This window comes from Onychostoma macrolepis, chromosome 13, assembly GCF_012432095.1.
Source record: "Onychostoma macrolepis isolate SWU-2019 chromosome 13, ASM1243209v1, whole genome shotgun sequence".
Lineage (NCBI taxonomy): Eukaryota > Metazoa > Chordata > Actinopteri > Cypriniformes > Cyprinidae > Onychostoma > Onychostoma macrolepis.
The window spans coordinates 2,084,491-2,107,037 of record NC_081167.1 but is presented as its reverse complement, the minus strand read 5'-3'; the positions used below and the strand labels follow the sequence as shown (position 1 = coordinate 2,107,037).

The 22,547-nt window shown below is 38.0% G+C and overlaps 1 protein-coding gene and 1 long non-coding RNA gene across 2 annotated transcripts in view; both read left to right on the top strand.

The window, feature by feature from the left end:
- The window catches only part of LOC131552506 (uncharacterized), a 39,907-nt gene that overhangs the window by 5,424 nt on the left and 11,936 nt on the right, over nucleotides 1-22,547 (top strand). The gene's annotated exons all lie outside the window — the stretch shown is intronic.
- On the top strand, nucleotides 18,141-18,896 carry olig3 (oligodendrocyte transcription factor 3). Its single transcript, XM_058796335.1, has one exon. It carries the CDS (start codon nucleotides 18,141-18,143, stop codon nucleotides 18,894-18,896), a length of 756 nt encoding a protein of 251 aa, XP_058652318.1.

Here is a 22,547-nt window from a genome sequence, read left to right as displayed (position 1 = left end):
ATTGGCCGTTTATTAGTGCTTATAAAGCACACACTTTGCATGTTCGTATTTTAGATCACTTAATCCTGAACTTAACAACTACCTTACTGACTATTAATAATCAGTAATTAGGAGTTAATGGAGGCAAAAGTTGTAGTTAATAGTGAGAATTGGACCTTAAAATAAAGTGTGAGCAGAAAAAAAAGCATGTGCCTGAAAAACAAAACTTACTGTACTTTCTTTTTAACACGTTTTCAAATGCAAACCGAATCGAGCTTGCACAGCTACAGTAGAAGCATTTACGTTCGCATATATTTTGTGTCGTACTCGCTCTGTCCTGTACATGCAATTTATTTATCTTTTTACAACCTCACAATTAAGCTGTTTAGAGTTCTTTATGGGGCCAGTTGTGCTCGGTACAACAAGCATGACAAAACGGGACCTAAAAAAACAGAAAAGTGAAAGGCTGGACTGTGTGAGACAGGCTGGAAAGCTAATAAAGTAATGTGATGGATGGCCCTTTCTCCCCGAAGGTTTCCACACCATGTAAATTGGCCCAGACAATGCATTATGGATAAGGCGTTTGAGATTATAGCTTGTTAATGTGTTTCCCCCTCCTCTGTTCTCTTGGCCCCCTCTGCTCGTGTGCAGGCAGGGACATGGCCACCTCATTGTTGGGGCATGCGGGTCTTTAGGTGCAGATGGGGAGGTACGGGGGGGTCCTATGCTGCAATCTGCCAGCCACTACAGCAGCGGTGTGTGTGTGTGCCGAGCTGACAAGCAGTCAGCAGGGGACGGGACTGCAGCCATATGCCTCTGCATCAGCCCTCCCTCCAGAAGAGCCAGTGCTGTCCATGTAGCCTCGTGTCCTCAGAGACTGCAGGCCATCTGTTTGAGGCTGAGGCTTTCTTAAAGCCCACGATGGGTGTGAAGTGGGATTGAGGATGTTCAGGCCTCCGTAAAGAATGGATGAATGGTGTCTTAAAAATTACGGTGGGTCATGTGCATCTTCATCTGAATGACTGTCCTGGTGAAGATTTTCCAGCAGCAGCTCTTCACCTGTGTCTCCATCAGTGCTGCGTGATCTTAATGAAGGAGTGTGGAGAGTGAAAAATGACCTGTTGTGATGTACAGTGTTCTCGCTCTTTTTGACCAGTGACTTTCCGTGACTTTTCATTGTCTGTTTACTGGATCATCAGGCCATTTTACATTTTGATTCAGTTTCAGTAATGAGTCATTTTGACCGATTTACTAAGAAGAATCAACTCAAAACACAAATGGAACACCACTACGGCTTGTGAGAAAGTTTTACATTGCATGAGAAATATAGTCAATGAAATATTGACATATCTGTAATAGGATAATTATTTAAATTATTAAAAAGAAAGAAAGAAAAATCAATGTTTTGTATCAATGTGCTTTGCTAAATCTGGTAATGATAATAATAATAATAACACATTAAAATGTTTTCAGCAGGCAAATCAAGTTAAACAAAAACAAACAAACAAAAAACATTATCTGACTGATCACAGTATCATTCATAATTATTATTATTTTTTTAAAGAAGTCTTCTGCTCATCAAAGCTGCATTTATTTGATTAAAAATACAGTAAAACAGTAGGCAATATTGTAAAAGAGAATTACAGTTTAAAACAACTGTTTACTATTGTAATATATTTTAAACTTAAATATTTTACATGTTAATAATTGAATATTTATTAAAAATTTGAACTGAAGATAATAATAATAAATTAACATTTATTTAATCAGGTAAGTCAAGTCTAAATAACTTGCAACTTGCAACCGCCTCTTTTAGTTGTTTTAATCTTTTGCAATTTTTTATTTATTCTTTTCAAAATTTAGCATTAATTAAGATTTTTCATGTTGAAAAAAGTCTCAAACATATACAGTAAAAGCAATAATATTGTGAAATTAAACTATAGTTTAAAATAAACGTTTTCTATGTGAATATATGTTAAAATGTAAATCATTCTAATATATCACTGTAATATAATTCTCTAGAGGTCTATCTATAAAAAACTAGCAATTGAAAGTTGTTTTTAGGCTTCTTGAAGTTTCTAAATCATCCATTGTCATAAACTGTTATTAAAATGATGACTATTAGACTGTTCCAGGCTCGCCTGACACTTCCAGCTAATGTTCAGACGGTGTTGATTTGATGAAATTGGTGCGCCATATGCTAGCAAAGCCAGACACCTTCATTTGCCCAAACAACCTTACTGCAGGTCTTAACGGCGACATCATTTTGGCTTGTTTATCTAATGCGTCTGTTAATGTAATTTATAGCATTTTCACGCCTCTCGCCGCGCCAGCGCATGCTAAGGAGAAAGGCATAAGATATGCTAATGCCTTTGTCAGCCCAACTTTGCTGCAGTAAAACAAAACATTTGCATTTGATAGAGCATGCAATAAAGTGGGCATTAGCATTTTAAATGCGAACAAATAAAAATATGGAGAAAAAAAGCTATTCGGACTGTTGGCGAATTAAATACGTAGCTACATGGCATAATCATATTACGTACATTAAAGAGCTGAGAAAGTTTGGACGTCTTGAGCCATCAGTGATTAGAAGTTATTCTTAGACGATTGCAATTGTAAGTGTGCAGATTATATGTTTAATAATAGGTGTCATTTTAAAAGATGGTGGGCCCGGTTTCCAACCACTTTTTGCCAAGGCCAGGATTTTTCATGTGCTTTATCATGTATCAATGAGAATTTGCAGTTTTTTTTTTTTTCTGGATGATTGTTGTACAGTAAAATTCAATGAAATATTTGATTGAATGCTAAGATGAGAAATTACATCTCAGCTGCAGCTTGGTATAAAATATACAAATAATTACACATGGTAAAAATATTGTATGATTACATTTACATGTCATACCCCTCTTGAAGATGATATGGAAAATAATCATAACATATACGCAATGATTTTGCTGGTAATTTAAAATTAAGCAACATCAGGAACATCACAATGATTTTTTTTATTTGGCCTCAGAGTGTCCTAATTTAGTTTCAGCCCTTTCATATAAAACAGATGTTTTAAAATATGTTTCTGATTTGCTCTTCAGTATCAAAAACTACATGAGAGATTCTACATTTAATTCATTTCCATGAATCAGTTCAAACTGGCAGAGACAATATATTGATTCAAAATGATCATATTTATACACTGTTGTTCAAACCGAATATTTTTATTCTACAAGAACGTATTCAATTGATCAAATGTGACAGTAAGGATGTTACAAATTAATCTTGAAAAAAGTATGGTTTCTGCAAAATATGAAGCAGCACAACTGTATTCAACATTGATAATAATCAGAAATGTTTCTTGAGCAGCAAATCAGCATATTAGAATGATTTCTGAAGATCATGTGACACTGAATATTATACAATCGTTATTAAATCATTGTTCATTTAGTGTAAACACATGCCTTTTCACCTTGACTAATTATGATCAAAAAAGCTAACTTTTAGACCACTTTAAAGCAAACATATTATTATTGAGATACCTTTTTTTTTTTTTTTTGCAAAAAGATGTGATGTGACCCTGTGCTAAGATCAGGATAACTGAGAAATATCTATTAACTGTACGACTGAGTTTTGACAGCTTGTCCGAGTGGCGTCCTGTAGCCATGAGAAGAACGGCTGCTATTCGATACAGATGGCCGTATTAAACTGCCATTCTCTTCTCCTGCTGTTGTTGGCCAAACTTTTGCTGAAGTCACTAACATAGTCAGTATTTGTAGCCCTAGTGAAACAGAAAACAAGATCTGACGGAGACTAAATTCTCCATTTTATGCTTACTTGGCAAGATGTGTTCTGTTTATCCTTGTTGATTCTGACTGTTGTATTGTTTGGTTTAATTACAGCTATTTTGGATCTGGCTGACAAGCTCAGCATTTGTAGATGTTGTTTTCATTGAACAATGAATGTGTGTGCGTGTGTGTGTGTGTTCGGTGGTTCCCCGCTACGGCTGAGGCATGCTGTCCATGCCACCCTCGTCCTATTACTATGGAAATAAGGCTGGCGTGACAGGTGGCCTTACAACCAACACAATTAACTTCCTCCATTAGCTGATGGGCTGACAAACGCGGGGAAGCGCTGCATGCGCACAGACCCTGGGCCCGGGAGGCAATGACACCCTGTTTGCAGCTGCATATGAGAGGGGTGGAGAGGATCGGGTCCCCCTCAATATCTCTAAATTACCCTACTTGCTGCTTTGCCGGGTCTCTCCTTAGAAAAGCCCTCTTTTTCCAACTCTAAATTGCTTTACTGTGTCATTTGATGCACAAGGGTTTTGATGGCCCTTTCAGAAGCTCTACAACACACAGGCGTTGCTCTCTGCTTCTTAAAGATTGCCTTTTCTTCAATGAATTCAGATTGTTGGTGCTAATTATACCCTTTAATTACATGGATAATCGGTTGATTTTTGTTAAATATGTTAATGGGTTTAACATCAAATGCACTTCATATATGAAGAACCGCAGTCGATCACGGCAAATGCATTTGATTTCATAATAAAATAATTTGTCAAGTGATAAAAATTATTGCAATTGAAATCAGTCAATATCCCAAAAAGTGCAATATCAAATATACTAGTTTAATTGATATGCTGTCATTATTTTCGCTCTTAAAAATGTGTTTTTTTTTTTTTTTTTTCATGAAACAGAAAATGACGTTAGACAGAATGAATGAGCCTCTGTTTTTCAAACCACAAATGTGGATGGTGATTTATACTGCAAAGGTACAAAAAACAAAATTAACCATAAAAAAATGTTCTTTGGGAAAATTCACTTATGAGTTGTAAGTTATTCCCTGAATACCTTCTTCTCATTTGCAATTTTATTGCTAAATGTGCATTTGTTTATTTTTATTTTTTTTAAATTATGATAATTTACAAGGTTTTATGCTACTGATGTCAAAGACTATTGGTATGACTATTGGTCACACCTATATGACTGAGATATATGTGATCCTGGAGCACAAAACCAGTCTTAAATCGCTGGGGTATATTTGTAGCAATAGCCAAAAATACACTGTATGGGTCAAAATTATACATTTTTCTTTTATGCCAAAAATCATTAGGATATTAAGTAAAGATCATGTTCCATGAAGATATTTTGTAAATTTCTTACTGTAAATGTATACAAACTTCATTTTTGATTAGTAATATGCATTGCTAAGAACTTCATTTGGACAACTTTAAAGGTGATTTTCTCAATATTTTGATTTTTTTGCACCCTCAGATTCCAGATTTTCATAGTTGTATCTCGGCCAAATATTGTCTGATCCTAACAAACCATACATCAATGGAAATATTATTTATTCAGCTTTCAGATGATGTATACATCTCAATTTCGAAAATTTTACACTTAAGGCTGGTTTTCTGGTCCAGGGTCACATATATGCTCACACGTTATTTTAGGTCCAATTCTTACTATTAACAAACCACTTATTTTGACCTTTGCCTAAATGAACTCTTAATTTGCTGCTTATCAATAGTTGATAAGGTAGTTGTTAAATTCAAGTATTGAGTAGTATTAGAATGTAGAATATGGTCAAAATATGCAAATATACAACCCATGCAAAATATATGCTTTCTAAATGCTAATAAACAGCCAATATGTTAATAATAGGCATGCTAATGAGCAACCAGTTGACTTGACAGCTGTTGAAGACAGGAACATTTCCAGTGTATAATGACCCAAATTTCTTCACATGAAGCTATCATATGTGGCTTCGGTGACTAAGTCATAGTGACTATTTTTAAAAGACTTTTATGGTCCCTTTTTTTAAGCTATAGGGAGTATAAATCACCATCCAGTGCCAGAAATTGGGGGTTTTGCTTAAAAAATCTCTGAAATAGATAAAAACAAATAACAGTAATGCTGAGCAGAATTGATCTTTTATCTGGTATTAGTATTTCAGCTGATTTTAATCTAGTCCTGTTGTAGGTGTGGTTTGTAAGTACATTGTCAGATTAGAGCAGTCAAGCAGAATGAATCCACTTTTGTTTGGTGTTTGTGGGTAATTAGATAAGTGTTAGTTTAACTTCACGCTGGCCTTCACCTCCCAACTGCACTACCTGAAAAGCTAATAGCCCTTGACTAGTGAGTACTAATGAGCTGTTCCCTGAGAGAGAGAGAGAGAGAGAGAAACACAGGCAAAAACATCCCGAAATGCACAAGACTGCAGGTGCAGACAGACACGCTCCTCGTATCACTTGAGGATTCATTACATCTAATGATTGCACTGTGAGTAATCAGTCTACACATCTTTGTTCTTACATAGATGGAAATGCAAGAGAAAGCAATGGTCATTTTCTTTGACCAATCAACACCCATACATAGAATTAGAGCTGTACAAGTCAGCAAAATTACATTGTTTTAGCTTTTTATTAGTATGCTATACATATATTCATGTATTTCTCCTGAAATATTCTGTATTTGTTTCTGCCATTGAAAATGTTTGCTCCAAGATATAGCAAAAATTTTGTTCAAAAGCAAGGGATTTTTCCCATTTTTCCCGTATTGAACACAATGCAGAATGATATTTGATCATTTTGATTTATAGGCACCAATAATACATAAACATAAATAATAATTTGTATTTACTAAAAGATTTTATTGTAATAAAAATGTGGAGACTTCCATGAGCACTTTTGAATGATTATCCAGAACTCAATTATTTCACTATGATGGAAGGTTACAATGATGAACAGAAATGAATCAAACTTAACTCTAACACTGTTTTTGAGATGCTATTAAAATCTAAATCTCTCTTAAGGCTGCAATAAAGCTATACTTACAGGTTTCTGGACAATGAAGCATCATGAAAGAGAGAGATCTTTGGTTCAGTAAGAGGCACATTAAAATCATCACAATATTCACAATTTTGCTTAGTTTTATTTGATTTTTCTTTTGCATCATTTTATTTAAGCAAGTCATCATGAATATATCATGAATATATTATATATATCGCCCAGCCCCACACAAAACACAATACAAAAAGAAGCATTTGTGACCCTGGACCACAAAACCAGTCATAATGGTCATTTTTGTCTGAAAGCTGAATAAATAATCTTTCCATTGATGTATGGTTTGTTAGGATCGGACCATATTTGGCAGAGATACAACTATTTAAATATCTGGAATCTGAGGGTGCAAAAAAATCTAAATATTGAGAAAATCGCCTTTAAAGTTGTCCAAATTAATTTCTTAGCTATGCACATTACTAATCAAAAATGTAAGTTTTGATATATTTACGGTAGGAAATTTACAAAATATCTTCATGGAACATGATCTTAACTTAATGGCCTAATGATTTTTGGCATAAAAGAAAAATCAATCATTTTGACCCGTACAATGTATTTACAATGTATTGTTGGCTATTGCTACAAATATACCTCTGGTTTTGTGCTCCAGGATCACATTTCTGAAATCCATTCAGTGGCGATAAAAGCAAAACCTACTTTTGCGTTCCTCCTTCTGTCTGATGACTGCTTACATCAAAGAGTCCCATTGGACTATGAATGTCTCATGCATGAGTGTAATAAAAAAAAGGCTTTTCATGGGGAAAGACATGAGAGGGTAAAAGGTGAAGCTTGGCCACCAACGCTCAGAGTTTACTCAAGGCTGACCTTAAGGCCTACTGCTTCAGCAGGGAGGCGGCACCACAGTCTGAAAAGGTTTACATCACTATAAAATCAGACTGGCCACAAACATCAGCATTTCTAATCGGTCTCTTTGGAGACTGGAAATGAGTTATGAAGCATCTATGGAAAAGTTCTGTTGGTCCGCTTGTACTGGGTGGGGCTGACCAAATTGTAGCGTAAATGTTTTACATTATGCCAAAATGACCTGCATTAATGAAAGCCATCATAGATTGTGACAAACATGATAACTTACCCCCAACTTCTTTGAGAAGAAATATATTTGTATAATAGTGCACTGCAGTGACTTTTGTATGCTATTCTGATCTTAGGATCACACTACTTTCCTCAAAAAAACCCGAGGATTTTTCTTTGAATTCCATGGGTTTTGGATTATTGCAGAAAATATGTGACCAACAAAGTTTCTGTTTCTTTTGTTCATCATAATATTCTTCACAACTGAACACAACACAGTCACATGTCTTTAACATCATATAACACATGGGGTAATCACAAATATGCAAAAATTGTACCTTGAGGGGTACAATATCTTGTCGGTTGGGCAGCACCCTCAAAGAGACAACGTTGTGTCGGCGCCAATAGCCTCGTGGTTGGTGCGCTGACATACAGCAGTGACCCGAGTTCGAATCCCGCCTCATGGTCCTTTGCCGATCCCATTCCCCTCTCTCTCTAGTCTCTACCCAATGATTTCCTGTCTGCTCTCTACTGTCCTGTCCGAATAAAGGCATAACAACTCTGGACTACAAAACCAGTCTTAAGTCGCATAGGTTAATTTGTAGCAATAGCCAACCAAACACTGTATGGGTCAAAATTATCAATTTTTCTTTTATGCCAAAAATCATTAGGACATTAAGTAAAGATCATGTTCCATGAAGATATTTGGTAAATTCCCTAGCGTAAATATATCAAAACTTCATTTTTGATTAGTAACATGCATTGCTAAGGACTTCATTTAGACAACTTTAAAGGTGATTTTTTGCACCCTCAGATTCCAGATTTTCAAATAGTTGTTTATCGGCCAAATATTGTCCGATCCTAACAAACCATACATCAGTGGAAAGCTTATTTATTATTTATTATGACTGGTTTTGTGGTCCATGGTCACATAAAAAAGAGACAACTTTGTACCTAAAACTAAAATTTGCATATTAGTCCCGTTTGAATCTTTTAGTGCAGGGGTGTCCGATCCTGCTCCTGGAGGGCCAGCGTCCTGCAGAGTTTAGCTCCAACCTGTTTCTAGTAATCCTGAAAAACTTGATTAGCTGGATCAGGTGTGTTTACTTAGAGTTGTAGCTAAGGTTTGGACACCCCTGTTTTAGGGGAAGATGAGATGTCCCTTTGTGGGTGCTGCCTCAGTGACATAGAATGTTTGTTTCTCTTTTTTTTTTTTCCCTGAGGGTGTACAGTCCACAAGACTGAAGATCCTCTTCAGTTTCTCCATTTGGGATAAGGCCCTACCTCTTTTGCCTAATTGAAATAAGTAGCAGCCAGGAATCTCAAAAGGTTTAGGAAACCGCCACAGTCTCGTTTTGGCTCTCTGGGATCTTGTTGGGCATTGTTGATGGGTGGGAGGGACGCTCTAATGGGAAACAATCCAGGGGCGCATTTAGGCAAGCCCTCATAAAGTTGAGACCCTCCTACTGGTTTTACTGGGTTACCAGGGGGCTGGAGAGGGCCGTCCCAGCTGAATGACAGTAATCCAGGATAGGTCATAAAGCAGCAGAGGTTTGTGGCGTTGGCGAGCCGGAGGAGAATGAGTACAATGAGACGAAGCCTGATGCGCCCTCTCAGGGTACAAGCCTGCACTCTTTTCAGCTTTATTGTCTAGTGTGCGAGAGCCTGGTGCTGGTGGGCAGAAGGAGCAGCAACGCCTCATCAAGCTGGTGTGATTTCTCTTCTGAAGTGCCTGTGACAATGGCTAACCACAATAGTGCTTAGCAGAGACTTAAAGGGAGACAATGCGAGACCACCAAGCAGTTTACTGGGATAAGGTGGCCTGGGACAGCCAAGAAGAGCCTCCTTTTCCGAGCCCGCATGGCCTCATTTTAGATGAAAATCCTTTGGATGAGATCAATGCGTTTTCTCGTTCTCTGCCCTGCCTCGATCTGGCCGCCAGCACATCTGTATTTTCTCCGCCGTACCTCCCACCTTGCGGCCCAATGGCTAATGTGTAATTAATGAAACAACCGCCCTCATGTCGACTCGCACAATGGTGAGCGGGCGCTCATCGGGACACGTTTTGGTGAATGAAAAGGCCAGCCCCTCTCTCCTTACATGTAACCCTCCCTGGGCACAAAGCACCCTCCCCTGTATCCAGCTTAGCCGCAAAGCTTACATATTAATCTCTTCTCGCAGTTCCCCGTCTCGACGAAACCCTCATGCAGGCCTTCATTTTCTGGTCATGTGCACCCATTAGAAGGGGGCGAACCAGACACAGAGTGACACACAAAGCAGAATGGAGGCTACCAGGCTGAAACTGAGCTTGAAAAGAGACAAACAATTGTCGGCGCTGAAAGGGACAGTTAAAGTGAGAATGCTGCGCCGGACTCGATGGCGAGCCAGCCTTGCGGTGTCATGCGGCTCTGTGGCGGCTCTGTGGCTGCTTGAGGGCTGGATGTATTCTGAAGCGCTGGACTTGTTGACCATATGGCACATTTTAGCCTCTCGTGTGGAGTGCTGTTAAGGCCCTGATATATTCAATAGTGAAATCGAAGAACAAACTGTAACATAGTTTTAAACAAAATTGTTTTGGAGTTTGTTTCGGTGGTTCGAAATAACTTTGAGCTGGCTGCTAAACACCTCCGAACTGTAATAGGTGGGGATACTCTGGGGCTCCACCTTCTCTGACGTGGAAAGCTTTCACTGCATTCATTCCATTTCATTATGGCATATATTGTTTTATAGTAAGAATAATATTGCCTTGTATGTTACCTGCTGTATATGGTGATATTATTATTGTTTACTACATGCATGCATTCTCTTGATATATTAAGACATATGTTTATAACAGACGTAAAATACCCATAGCAAAATGTATACATGTACATATGTCCATAATATGTATTTACTTAATTAATAGTTAATTTTTATATGATATGTAGCGACCATACTATTGTCACGTGTCGGCCGTCTGAGTTCCTGTTTGTCCTTATTTGGTTTAGTTCCTGTTCTTGTTAGTCTATTATCGTTCATTGTCCCCACCTGACTTGGATTATGTTGTTTGCTCGTTTGTTTTCTTCCATTTATAAGTCCTCAGTTTTCCCCTTGTCTTGGGCTCATCTTAACGTTAATAAATGGAAAAGTGTGTTTATGATTATTTCGTTCTCCAAGTCTTTTATTTTAAGTTCGCTAAAACCACAAGCCCGTGACAGAAGACGAGACCGACCAAAATATGGAGTTTGCGGAATGTTTCGCCGCCCTAGCCCTCCGGAATCTTCCTTTTTATAATTACTCCGAGGAATTCTGCAAGCTTGCTGCGGCAACGAAGTGGGATGACGCCACCATTATAGAACTGTTCCGGCTCGGAGCCAATCTCCACCGTCCCGTAGACCTCCCAGACACCACAGGATTGTTGGAGAGAGGTGTTTTTCGGTGTCTGGGAAGCGTCCGGGCCTGAGCCGGAACCAACCTGTCAGCCGCGGCTCCCCCTCGTCAGTCGTCATCCCCGGCACTCCTGAATCAGCCGTCGTCCACGAATCTCCACAACCCGCCATCAAATAAGAAGTTTCCGCCGCCGTTCGCGGCCCAGGAAGGGCTATACCCCTGAGAATCCTGCTCCGTCTTGGGCGCCCAAGCTCCCTGCTCCGTCTTGGGTGCTCAAGCTCCCGGATCCACCATGGCCTCTCAAACTCCCTACTCCGCCATGGTCACCCGAGCTCCCTGACCCGCCATGGCCGCCTAGAGTCCCATGTTCCGCCCTGGATGCCTCCCCAGTATCCCTGTCCTGCACCGGCTTCCAGGGCGCCCACCCCCCCCTCCCCGGTGGTAGTGTTACGGCGCGGGACACGCCTTCCGGGAGGGGGAGGTACTGTCACGTGTCGGCCCTTCTGAGTTCCTGTTTGTCCTTATTTGGTTTAGTTCCTGTTCTTGTTAGTCTATTATCGTTCATTGTCCCCACCTGATTTGGATTATGTTGTTTGCTCTTTTGTTCTCTTCCATTTATAAGTCCTCAGTTTTCCCCTTGTCTTTGTCTCGTCTTAACGTTAATAAATGGAAAAGTGAGTTTATGATTATTTCATTCTCCAAGTCTTTTATTTTAAGTTCGCTAAAACCACAAGCCCGTGACAACTATTTTAGCAATATATATATTTAATTCATATTTGCAAGCTTAAAACAACAAATATACAACAATTCTGCATACTTATGTTTGTTTTCTTAATGTTTAAGGTGACTATCTTTTATTTTTACATATATAATGTCAACATACACTATATTGCCAAAAGTATTGGGTCACCCCCTTCTAATAAACAGGTTTGACTACTTTAGTCATTTCCATGAGTACAAATCTTAATGTTTAAGCATATTAGTTCGAAATCAAATGGAACTGCAAAAATAATGATTGCTGGCAGACAAGTTTCTTGAACTGTCATTGGTCAGAGAAACTGATGGTCCTGCCTCAAACTCCCGCCGCTGGGTGGGGCTGGTCAGGGTTCAGACAAACAGCCCAATGTTTGAGAGCGTCTCAGTGTTGACACTTTTCGTGGGGAATAAAAATACAAATGTCTTATGCACAGTTGTCTCTACATAATATATTTCAACATTACACATCTTTACGTAATGTTGGATTATCTTATTGTACAGGCTCTACAGCAATATGCAAGCCTGTTTGATAAGACGTTAATTGAATAAACATAGTGTTTTAGACCAAACCATGTTGCAAAGAGTTATTTATTTGGCATTTATTGGATCCTTTACCAGTGTGGCCAATCTTTCAAAGATGTTTCTGAGACACTGAATGACAGCTTTAAAAAGTAAACTACTTGTTGCAGAAGTAGTTATTCACACTTCTCAATTTAAAGAGAAACATAAAGGTATGTTTTTGCACTGAAATGTTAATTCCTCTGATTTTGCCTAATGAATGCAAATGTCCTCTTTGAGGAAAATAACCCTGAAAATATTAATTAGAAACCTCACATTCATTGTGCTGCTTCTTACAAGCTCTTTAATTAGTGAGCTTTTATCGTTTGATCGCAATGATAATTAGATTTCTCAAATTTCAAGGTTTGTTTACTTGTAAGATAACAGAATATAGAATCAAGGGATTCAAAGATTCATTGATATCTTTCTTTCAGCAACCCTATGGCATCGTCACAAAAAAGAACAAAACTTTTTTCCAGTTCTGAAAAAATTAAAAACTTATATTCATCAGAAAATGTTCTTTTTTAAACCTACATTTGATTTATGTAAATTGGTTCCCATGAGTAAAAAGGATAGTTCTTCCTCAACTGGCTTATAAAAATGCTGTTAAACGGATAGTTCACCCAAAAATGAACATTATGTCGTCATTAACTTATTGTTCCAAACCTGTGTGAGTTGCTGAACAAAACAGAATCTACGAAATGGCATATCATAGGTAGAATATGAAAAGTACATACATATTATTTTTGTTATATGTGAAACCGAAAGGTTCTTCAGATGTTAAAGGTTCCTTCTATGGTATCGTGAAGCATTTTTATTTTTAAGAGTATATATATATATATATATATATATATATATTAGTGCTGTGAAACGATTAATCGCTATTAATCACATCCAAAATAAAACATTTTGTTTACATAATATCACCTGAACCACAAAACCAGTCTTAAGTGTAAATTTTCAAAACTGAGATTTATACATCCAAAGCTGGATAAATAAGCTTTCCATTGATGTGTGGTTTGTTGGGATCTGACCATATTTGTCTGAGATACAACTATTTGAAAATCTGGAATCTGAGGGTGCAAAAAAATCTAAATATTGAGAAAATCGCCTTTAAAGTTGTCCAAATGAAGTTCTTAGCGATGCATATTACTAATCAAAAATGAAGTTTTGATATATTTACGGTAAGAAATTTACAAAATATCTTCATGGAACATGATCTGTACTTAATATCCTAATGATTTTTGGTATAAAAGAAAAATGTATAATTTTGACCCATACAGTGTATTTTAGGCTATTGCTACAAATATACCCCAGCGACTTATGACTGGTTTTGTGCTCCAGGGTCACATATATGTGTGTGTACTGCATATATTTATTATGTATATATAAATACACAAACATACAGTATATAATTTGAAAATATTTACATGTATATACATTTATATATTTATATTCTGATATTTTATATTATATATAAATATATTTAATATATAAACATAACATATATTTCTTAAATATATTTCTTAAATATATATATATATATATATATATATATATATGCATGTGTTTGTATTTATACATAATAAACTTACACAGTATACACACATATATTTTGTAAACAAAACTTTTATTTTGGATGCGATTAATCACGATTAATCATTTGACAGCACTAATATATGTATATGTGAGCGTTTATATCTGTAGTCATTTGTTTCGTAGGTTAACCAGTCTGTTAACGCTGAGCATTCCCCCGTGGACGAGCAGTAAATCGTGTCTGACAGCGGGCGATGTAATCCGGGCCTCTAGCACGTCACCTATTGTCTGAGAGCATTTGGCCCTTGCAGGGGCTGGACGTCCCTTACTCAACCACGCAGTTCTGTCAGTGTGCCAGTTCTCCTGTTAGCATGGACGACTTCTATGATACCTCTTATTAAACTGCTGAATTAACTTCACATGACTACAGACATTTTTGCACTGATTTTGGGGAGACAATTGCACACAAAAATGTTTTTGGACACTTTCTGTTTGATGTGGTCCTCTACACCTATGGACAACTATGTGACCTTGAGGTGAACTGATTTTATACAGTCAAACCAAAAATTATTCAGACAGCAGATTTTTTTTTTACTAGTGGGTGCAGGACACTAAAGTTTATTAATGTAAGTGAGGATAGCAAAATAAAGTGAACTGTGACATTATACCTAAAAATTCTTTGTGGACTAAAAGTAAAATTGATTAAAAATTTGGGAGCAAAAATTATTCAGACACTTTGACCTGAACATGTTCTACTTGAGTGTTTTTTTCATTCATTGCTAATGCGACCTTTTTACACCACAAACTGAACAAAATGAAGCATTGCTTGGTAAGTGGTTGAGCTAAATTGGTATTATCTAACTTTGTACTTAAATTTAACAGCTGAATAATTTTTGGTTGATTGTAATCCATTACATGCCTTTCTATCAAAGTAATCTCACATTATCAAGATGAATTTGTTCTGACACAGTTTAGCTCTAAATTCTTGTCATATTTTATTACCATTATCTAATCTAAAGCGAATAAACTGTGTTGTGGATTTTCTAATCAATAAAGAATAAAATAATTGTGAAGACTTATTGATTATCAATTATTGATTACTAAATGTGTTGAAGGTGTCTGAATAAATTTTGGTTGGACTTTACCTCTACTTAAAATGACCTGCTGCCAGTGCAAAGGCGGCCCTGAAAAAGATCTTAGAAAACCACTAGCCTCATTTATTTGCAGATACTACATGGGTGGAAATTTCATTATCCAATGCAATGGAATTTATACATATTTTTAAGTATGCAGTTATATAGTTTTTGGAGCCACTGTAGAATTTGAAATGCTTTGACATGTCTATGCACACCTCATGCAACGCATGCTTGCTGTCGTTATTGTTTTTGCAACCCGACCAAACCAGCGACGTGGAATGCGGCTCTGTGTATTTTGGAGGAGCAGGAGCTGCGCAGAGAACAGCACGAGTATGGCTGTTATAAAGAGCCTTAATAATGAGTCGGACACTCCAGCTCTGCCCACGGAGACCGTACCGCCGCCCTCGGCTCCGTCCAGCGCCCGGGTTCTGGGATCGTCAGCAGAGCGCGAGAGGGTTGGGCTGTGTTTGAAGGGGGTCCTGCTGTTTGGGTTTCCTTCTCGGAGCAGCAGTGAGTAAATGGGACCCCCCACCACTCTACATCCCCGTAGCGGCCACATCATCCCTTTCTCTCCCCCTCCCGTCCTCACTCCTCCGGACTCTTCCCTCTCCCCTCCGCTCACACACTGAGACATTTTTCCACATTGGCCGGATTAGGAACACTTTCACTTAGATCTATGTGGTCGCCCCCACAGACAAAGAAACACTTGGAGACAGGATTAGTAGGATTAAAAAGGATTCACATATGTCCAGTTCAAGCAATTGGTATTCAAAGCTTTACACTTTCAAATGCCACCAAGAGAGAGTAAAGCAGTCCCGAGCTTTTCTTTGCATTGCAGCACCTTTATGAGAAACGATTCCCTTTCAACTTCCTCTATGCTGCGGTGAATTCATGTTTTCACTCTTTTTATGTGGGGATTGTATTGCTGTGGAAAACCAGTGAGACTACCAGAAAGAACACTTTTTTTATTTTATTTTTCTCTCTGTATACACGAAATTGGGAACTTCTACCTATTTCAGAATACTGTGGGACAGTTTTCATCTCACATCATACTTGCTGTCATTTTTATTACGTGTTCTGATGGTTACCCTGATTTTAATTTCACTTTGTACACAGAAATACAAATACAAAACTGCATCTTGGTTTATTTGTTTGATATTAACAAACCCCTTTAAGAATTTTAGACGGTAACAATATATCATAAATCAAATCTCAGTATTGATTCCACTCCTTCAGATGTAAAGTCTGTGACAGAAGAGGTTGTAATAGCATGTGTCCATCATCGGCCAATAAAAGAATAATTTATATATTGTAAAGATTTGGAAACATATTTCATATTTAACCAATATATTCATTATATTCGCTATATTTGTAATACATAACAAATTATGACAAATTCAATCAAAAGATCTTGGAATTAAACATTTCTCAAAGTGAGCATAAATCAGTATATTTTCATTTAATAATGAAATATATTTATTTGTTAATAATAATCATTATAATCCTTTTTACTGATGTTAATATACATAGCAATTTTGTTAATGCATGAGCAACATATTATATCATAATACATTTACAGCATCTTGCCAGATAATTGACTAAAGGTACGTTTTAAATTGATACATACATAATGTCAGGTGATATATTAATTATTAACATTATAATATTTACAACAGTAACTAATTTTATTCATTCTTTACCTTGACTTTGTTTCTGTAACATATTGAAATATAAATAAACACGCCAAAGCAATTTAGCTATTTTATAGCAGGAAAAGAGGCTTAAAAATTGCTGAACTATTTATGAAATTAACCAAATATATATTACATTTGACAGCATTACATTTCACCCTAAGAGAAAAATTTCATCCACAAGGTTAATCTAAAATTTTTCTTATTATTATTTGCAAATAATAATAATAATGTTCAAACATTAAAAAATATTTTCATCAGTAACATCTTTGTTTTAGATTTTCAGATCAGTTTTAGTAATTTAACTCTAAGTCAAAAACTGTATCTGAAATGTGCAATGAGAGATATGCAGTTATTATCAAGTCAAGGTAAAGAATGAATCAAATTAGTTACTATTCTAAACATTATAATGTTAATAATTACTACATCACCTGACATTAATGAAAACAGAATTCTGTATCAATTTAAAACTTACCTTTATTCATTGTTCTTTAAAGCAATTAAATGAAAGGTTTCAGTTTAATGGGGCTCAAACTGTATTTTTGACAAGCTTTTGTGGGCCTTTGAATAGCTGTGAATTTGTGGTTTACAAGAATAACAATATAAGACTCAACTTCAAGAATCAGATATTTCTAATGTAACATATTATTACAATCTTTAGTTGTAATAATGTTTGTTAATATTGGTTTTAACGAAAGTGATAATAGGCTTCTCCGTTAGTATTCTGTGATGCACACCAGTAAACTTGACATAGCCTGCATACAGCTTATAGATATTATAACTGCATATCTGTGACAAGAAATGATGCAAGGTGCATTGTAAGCGACCCGGCATCGTTTCTTAAGCGTGGAGAAGTATTTGCAAACTTTCAGAGGCTCCTGGGCTGAAGTGTCTCCCCATGGTGTCGTTACAATGAATATGAATAGATGCTCCTTTGGTCAATGGGACAGTCAAAGCACACCGCTCCAGATAATGGGGACGTCATCCTAACAAGACCGTTATGAATAGAGGGGCTCCTTTTGTTTGGCCCCTCTCGAGCAGCACTATAAATACGGAGTCCTGTGATGCGTCGCCACAGAGCAAGAGGTGCGAAATCAAACCAGGAGACGCGGCCTCGATCTACAGAGAGAGAGAGTGAGAGTGAGAGAGAGCCTCCAGTGGGATAAATCAGGTGATCTAGCAGGAGTGACTTGAAATAAAAACAAGGCAAGAGCAAGAGACAACCTCCTACCCAAGCGCAGCCATAAAATGAATTCGGACTCCAGCTCCAGCAGAGCTTCCTCTCCAGACATGGATGGGATGTACCACCACCACCTCCATCCTCAAGACGGCCGCCTGAACTCGGTGTCGTCCACGCAGAGCGAGCTGCTCCAGAAGATGACGGGCGAGCTCGCGTCCAAGACGGCCTCCGGCAGCAAGTACAAGCTCAAGAAGCAGGTGACCGAGCATGAGATCCAGCAGCTGCGCTTGAAGATCAACGGCCGAGAGCGCAAACGCATGCACGACTTGAACCTGGCGATGGACGGGCTCCGCGAGGTCATGCCGTACGCGCACGGGCCGTCGGTGCGCAAGCTCTCCAAGATCGCCACGCTTCTGCTGGCCAGAAACTACATCCTGATGCTGACGAGCTCGCTGGACGAGATGAAGCGGCTGGTGGGCGAGATCTACGGCGGCCACCACTCGGCGTTTCACTGCGGGACGGCGGGCCACGGCGGCGCGAGCGCGGCGGCGCACCAGGTGCATCCTCTCCTCGGGAGCGCACTGACCTCGTCGGCCTCCGCGACGCTTTCCAGCACGTTACCGGGACTTACCTCCATCAGGGCGCCGCACTCTTTGATGAAGAGCAGCCCCGCGCCTCCGCTGCAGCTCGGGGGCTCGTTCCAGCACTGGGCGGGCTTGCCGTGCCCCTGCACGATTTGCCAGGTGCCGCCGCCTCCCCACCTGCCCATCACCTCCACAGGACTGACGAGGCTTTCCACAGAGAACAAGGACGCGATGAAGTGAACAGCGAACGGACTGGACTTTGCATGATCTGTCTGTCTGTCTGTCTGTCTGTCTGTCTGTTCGTTTGTTTGTTTGTTTGTTTGTTTTAGCCCTTACGAGTTCGCAACTTCGTCCTTGTAACAAGGATCTCTTCGATTGCTTTGTAAGGTAACTACTTTACCCTTATGGAGTACGTGCTGCATAAATTCACTGTAAATTCACTGTAAATGAGAGTAAATTGTTCTATTTGAGGTGGAGTATATGTGTTTGAAGCTGCCCTGGAAACGCGAGCACTCACTCCCCTTACCAAAATTTGCCGTGGTAACCACATTGTCCGCCAAAAAACGCAGAGACAACGATTAGAGTTTCTGGTAACGCTTTATTTTGATGGTCCCTTTTGATGAGTAGCAATGAGTAACTTTGCACCTACATGTCAACTAACTCTCATTAGAGTAGCCTATTAGTATAGGCTGTCTGATTAATAAATGCTAACTATTTATTGTGACGGTGTCCCAACAGACATTCTGCTGACTGTAAGTCACTTTGCAAGAACATTTCCACTTATTCTAACCCTAACCCTACCTAATACTCCACTAACGCTCTAATGAGAGTAAGTTAGAGAAATATTAATTACAGTCAACAGAACGTGTTAAAGGGGCCATAGAAATAAAGTGAAACCGAGTTTCTACTGTAAAACAGTAAGAGCCTACATTAATGTGGGATCTCCTTCAGATTCTGACTTGAATGAATGACGCTTCATTCATTGTTGCATATTTTTTCTGGAGTTACTACGGCGTTCTGGCGCAAACTGTGGCTATCCTGGTGAATCTGCTTAAGGGTCGGCAAGGCTACTTGTTGATCATGTGATGTGGGGGAGTTGCGTGCATGTATCTTTTTGCAAAGGGTATGAAAAGACGAATCCCACATGTTCCTTGTAACAAGGATTGCGAAATGGCATTTCGGATGAAAACTGTACGACTGTGGATTTAGTTCGCACTAGAGTGGTATTATTATATCTCCTTCGATTATTTTATTCATCCATTGTCAGCCTAAGTCATAGCTGAACCTTCAGTCGTGTTATTTCTGTGTCGTATCTTTATTTGAAATTATTCGGCATGGCATCTTGTTCAAACAACCTAAGCATGAACTTTTTTCCTTGGAAAAGTTTTGTTATTCCAGAGAGATTGCCGTGGTGTTTATTTTTGTACATTCTTGTTGACAAATGAGATATTTATTATTGCCCAGTGTTCCTGGATGAAATTTCAATAAAACATTGCTGTAAAAATATATATATATATCTCTGTGTTTTGTATATTTTGTAACATGTTGTGCATATTAAATTAATTGTGCCTCATGCAGCTATTACAGCTGTAATTGAAAAAAAAAAAATAATAATCTCAGTCCGTTCTTAAATATCAAAATGGTTACAGAAAATGATGAAAATTGTCGTTTCATATAACTATATACAATCAAGTATTTTACACTTTTAAGAAAATGTTCCAAAACATAATACGTGACAGACAGAAATAGTTTCCTTGGCCGGTCAAAATAAATGCTTTTTAGAGATGAATAAATTAATGTATAAAGAAATAAGAAGGAAACAATAAAAAGAGAGAAAACAACGTAATGTCCCCAAACGTTTAATTTGTGCATGCTATAAAACATTGCACTGTGAGCCGATAAAAGCGAATGAATGTAAATGCAAGTCAAAAACAAAAAACAGTGTTTTAATGATAGAAACAAAGAAAAATATTTACACAAAATATCATTCTGTGATGGTGGGAGCTGTGACACAGCAACATGAAATTAATGACAAAGTCTGATTCATTAGGATGCTAATTAAACATCGATTAAACAAGACGAATAAAACATAAAAATACATCAATAAACATAATAAAAGCTACCGTTTTAAATAAAATACAATTAATAATAATAATAATAATAATAAAACCGTTCAGTTTTTATTCTAATACAATGCTGTGATGATTTGGTTCATCTATTTCTTACATTTCATATGAAAATTGCTTAAGGAAATATTCTCTCATTTATTATGATATCCCTAAAACGGTAGCTATCTCTAAAATAATAGACTATTTCCTTAAGTGTCAGCGGGAGAAGTAAATGATAAAATTGCACTGGACACATTTGAAACACAAAGGCAGTCCCTTGGGTCCTTTCACAGACTCCGCGCAGATCAGATAGGCAGCAGCTGAATGTATGTTTGTAGAGATTACAAGTTAATTGTTCATAGGGGAATGGGAGAAGAAAACATCAGAGAGGGCTTGCGGATTACAGGACCCTAAATGAAGAAGATTAGATATTCAGGACTCTATTCTTGGGGGATGTAAATGAGGCGAAGGATTAAAAAGCCCTTTGTAACTAACTCGTTGAGGGGCTCAAGTCCCTTTTTAGACAAGTAACGAGAAGAGCCTGGGCGAGAATGGTGAGCTAGTTTTACACTTTGTTTTTAGGGACTACAAACAGTGTATGAACACCGGCCAGGACTCGAGCCAGATGGACGGAAAGCAGCGAGCTCACTTCGGGACGAACGCTTGAAAAACGCCGCACTGGCAAAAGACATTTGCGTAATTGGATTCGTTCTACGGTGCAAAGCGTCATTTTATCCGCTGATTTTCAGAATCAGCGAATTAGTAGCTATTTGTTGTAGAAACTAGTTCTGTCGATCGCAGAGCGAAACCTTATGATCACACTTTACAGTGTGCACGTTGCATTAAATTTGCATTTCCAGAGGCAGAAAGTGTTAAAGTTAGGTGTAAGGGTTAGGCTTTGGTTCTATGTGAATTTTATCCATTTTTCTCAGCACGCTAATCACACTTTATAGATGCCAAAATATATGCAAGAAAGAAAAAGACATTTAATATACAAATAAAATCAAGAAAGAAGGCCAGTCGCGATTTGTCATGCTGAATGACATCATTTGGAAATGTGAATAAGTCAACGGGAATTTAATTTTAAATGTAAAAGAATATATGTTTTCCAAATTGCTCACTATTATTATTATTATTATTATTTAAAATGTTAAATCCATTGTTGTACGTCATTTGGTGCTTCAGCTGAAGCTGACCAATCAGCGTTACGCAAATGCCGTCGGCACTCGTTACAGCTGTGTATCTTGCATAGTGTCTTGTAACCTTCTAACTGTTGAAACTTGCATGTAGCTTCACCCGTTAAGGCTGAAATGATCCACAAAAGAAGTGTAACGTGAATCTGCCTTCAAATGAAGTGGTTCAAAAAGTAATTTCACATTTTCTAAAAAATGTAAATGATGCTCCGAAAAGTGAACCATGAACCACAAAACACTTGCTATTACAGTGTTATGTTCTTATGTGTGGTTGCCAGGGTGTTACTCAGTGGTTGCCATGGTGTTTTTGGTGTTGAAATTAGCCCACCCTCAAATCTCTACGCTATTCTGGTCTCCAGATGTGGCTATAGGCATTTTTATCATCCATCACATGATTTGAGCCATCATTAATGCATAGGGCAAGCATCATATGATACTATTTGCATGGCAAAGTTTAATACTTAGAGCTCTCTACTAGCCTGTATTATGTTCTGTCTATTCTTGCTTCTAGATTGTTTTGTGTTCCAAACAGCGCCTAAGATGCAGGCCAGCAAAATGGAAAGCAGCATGCGGCATACTGGAGTCAGAAT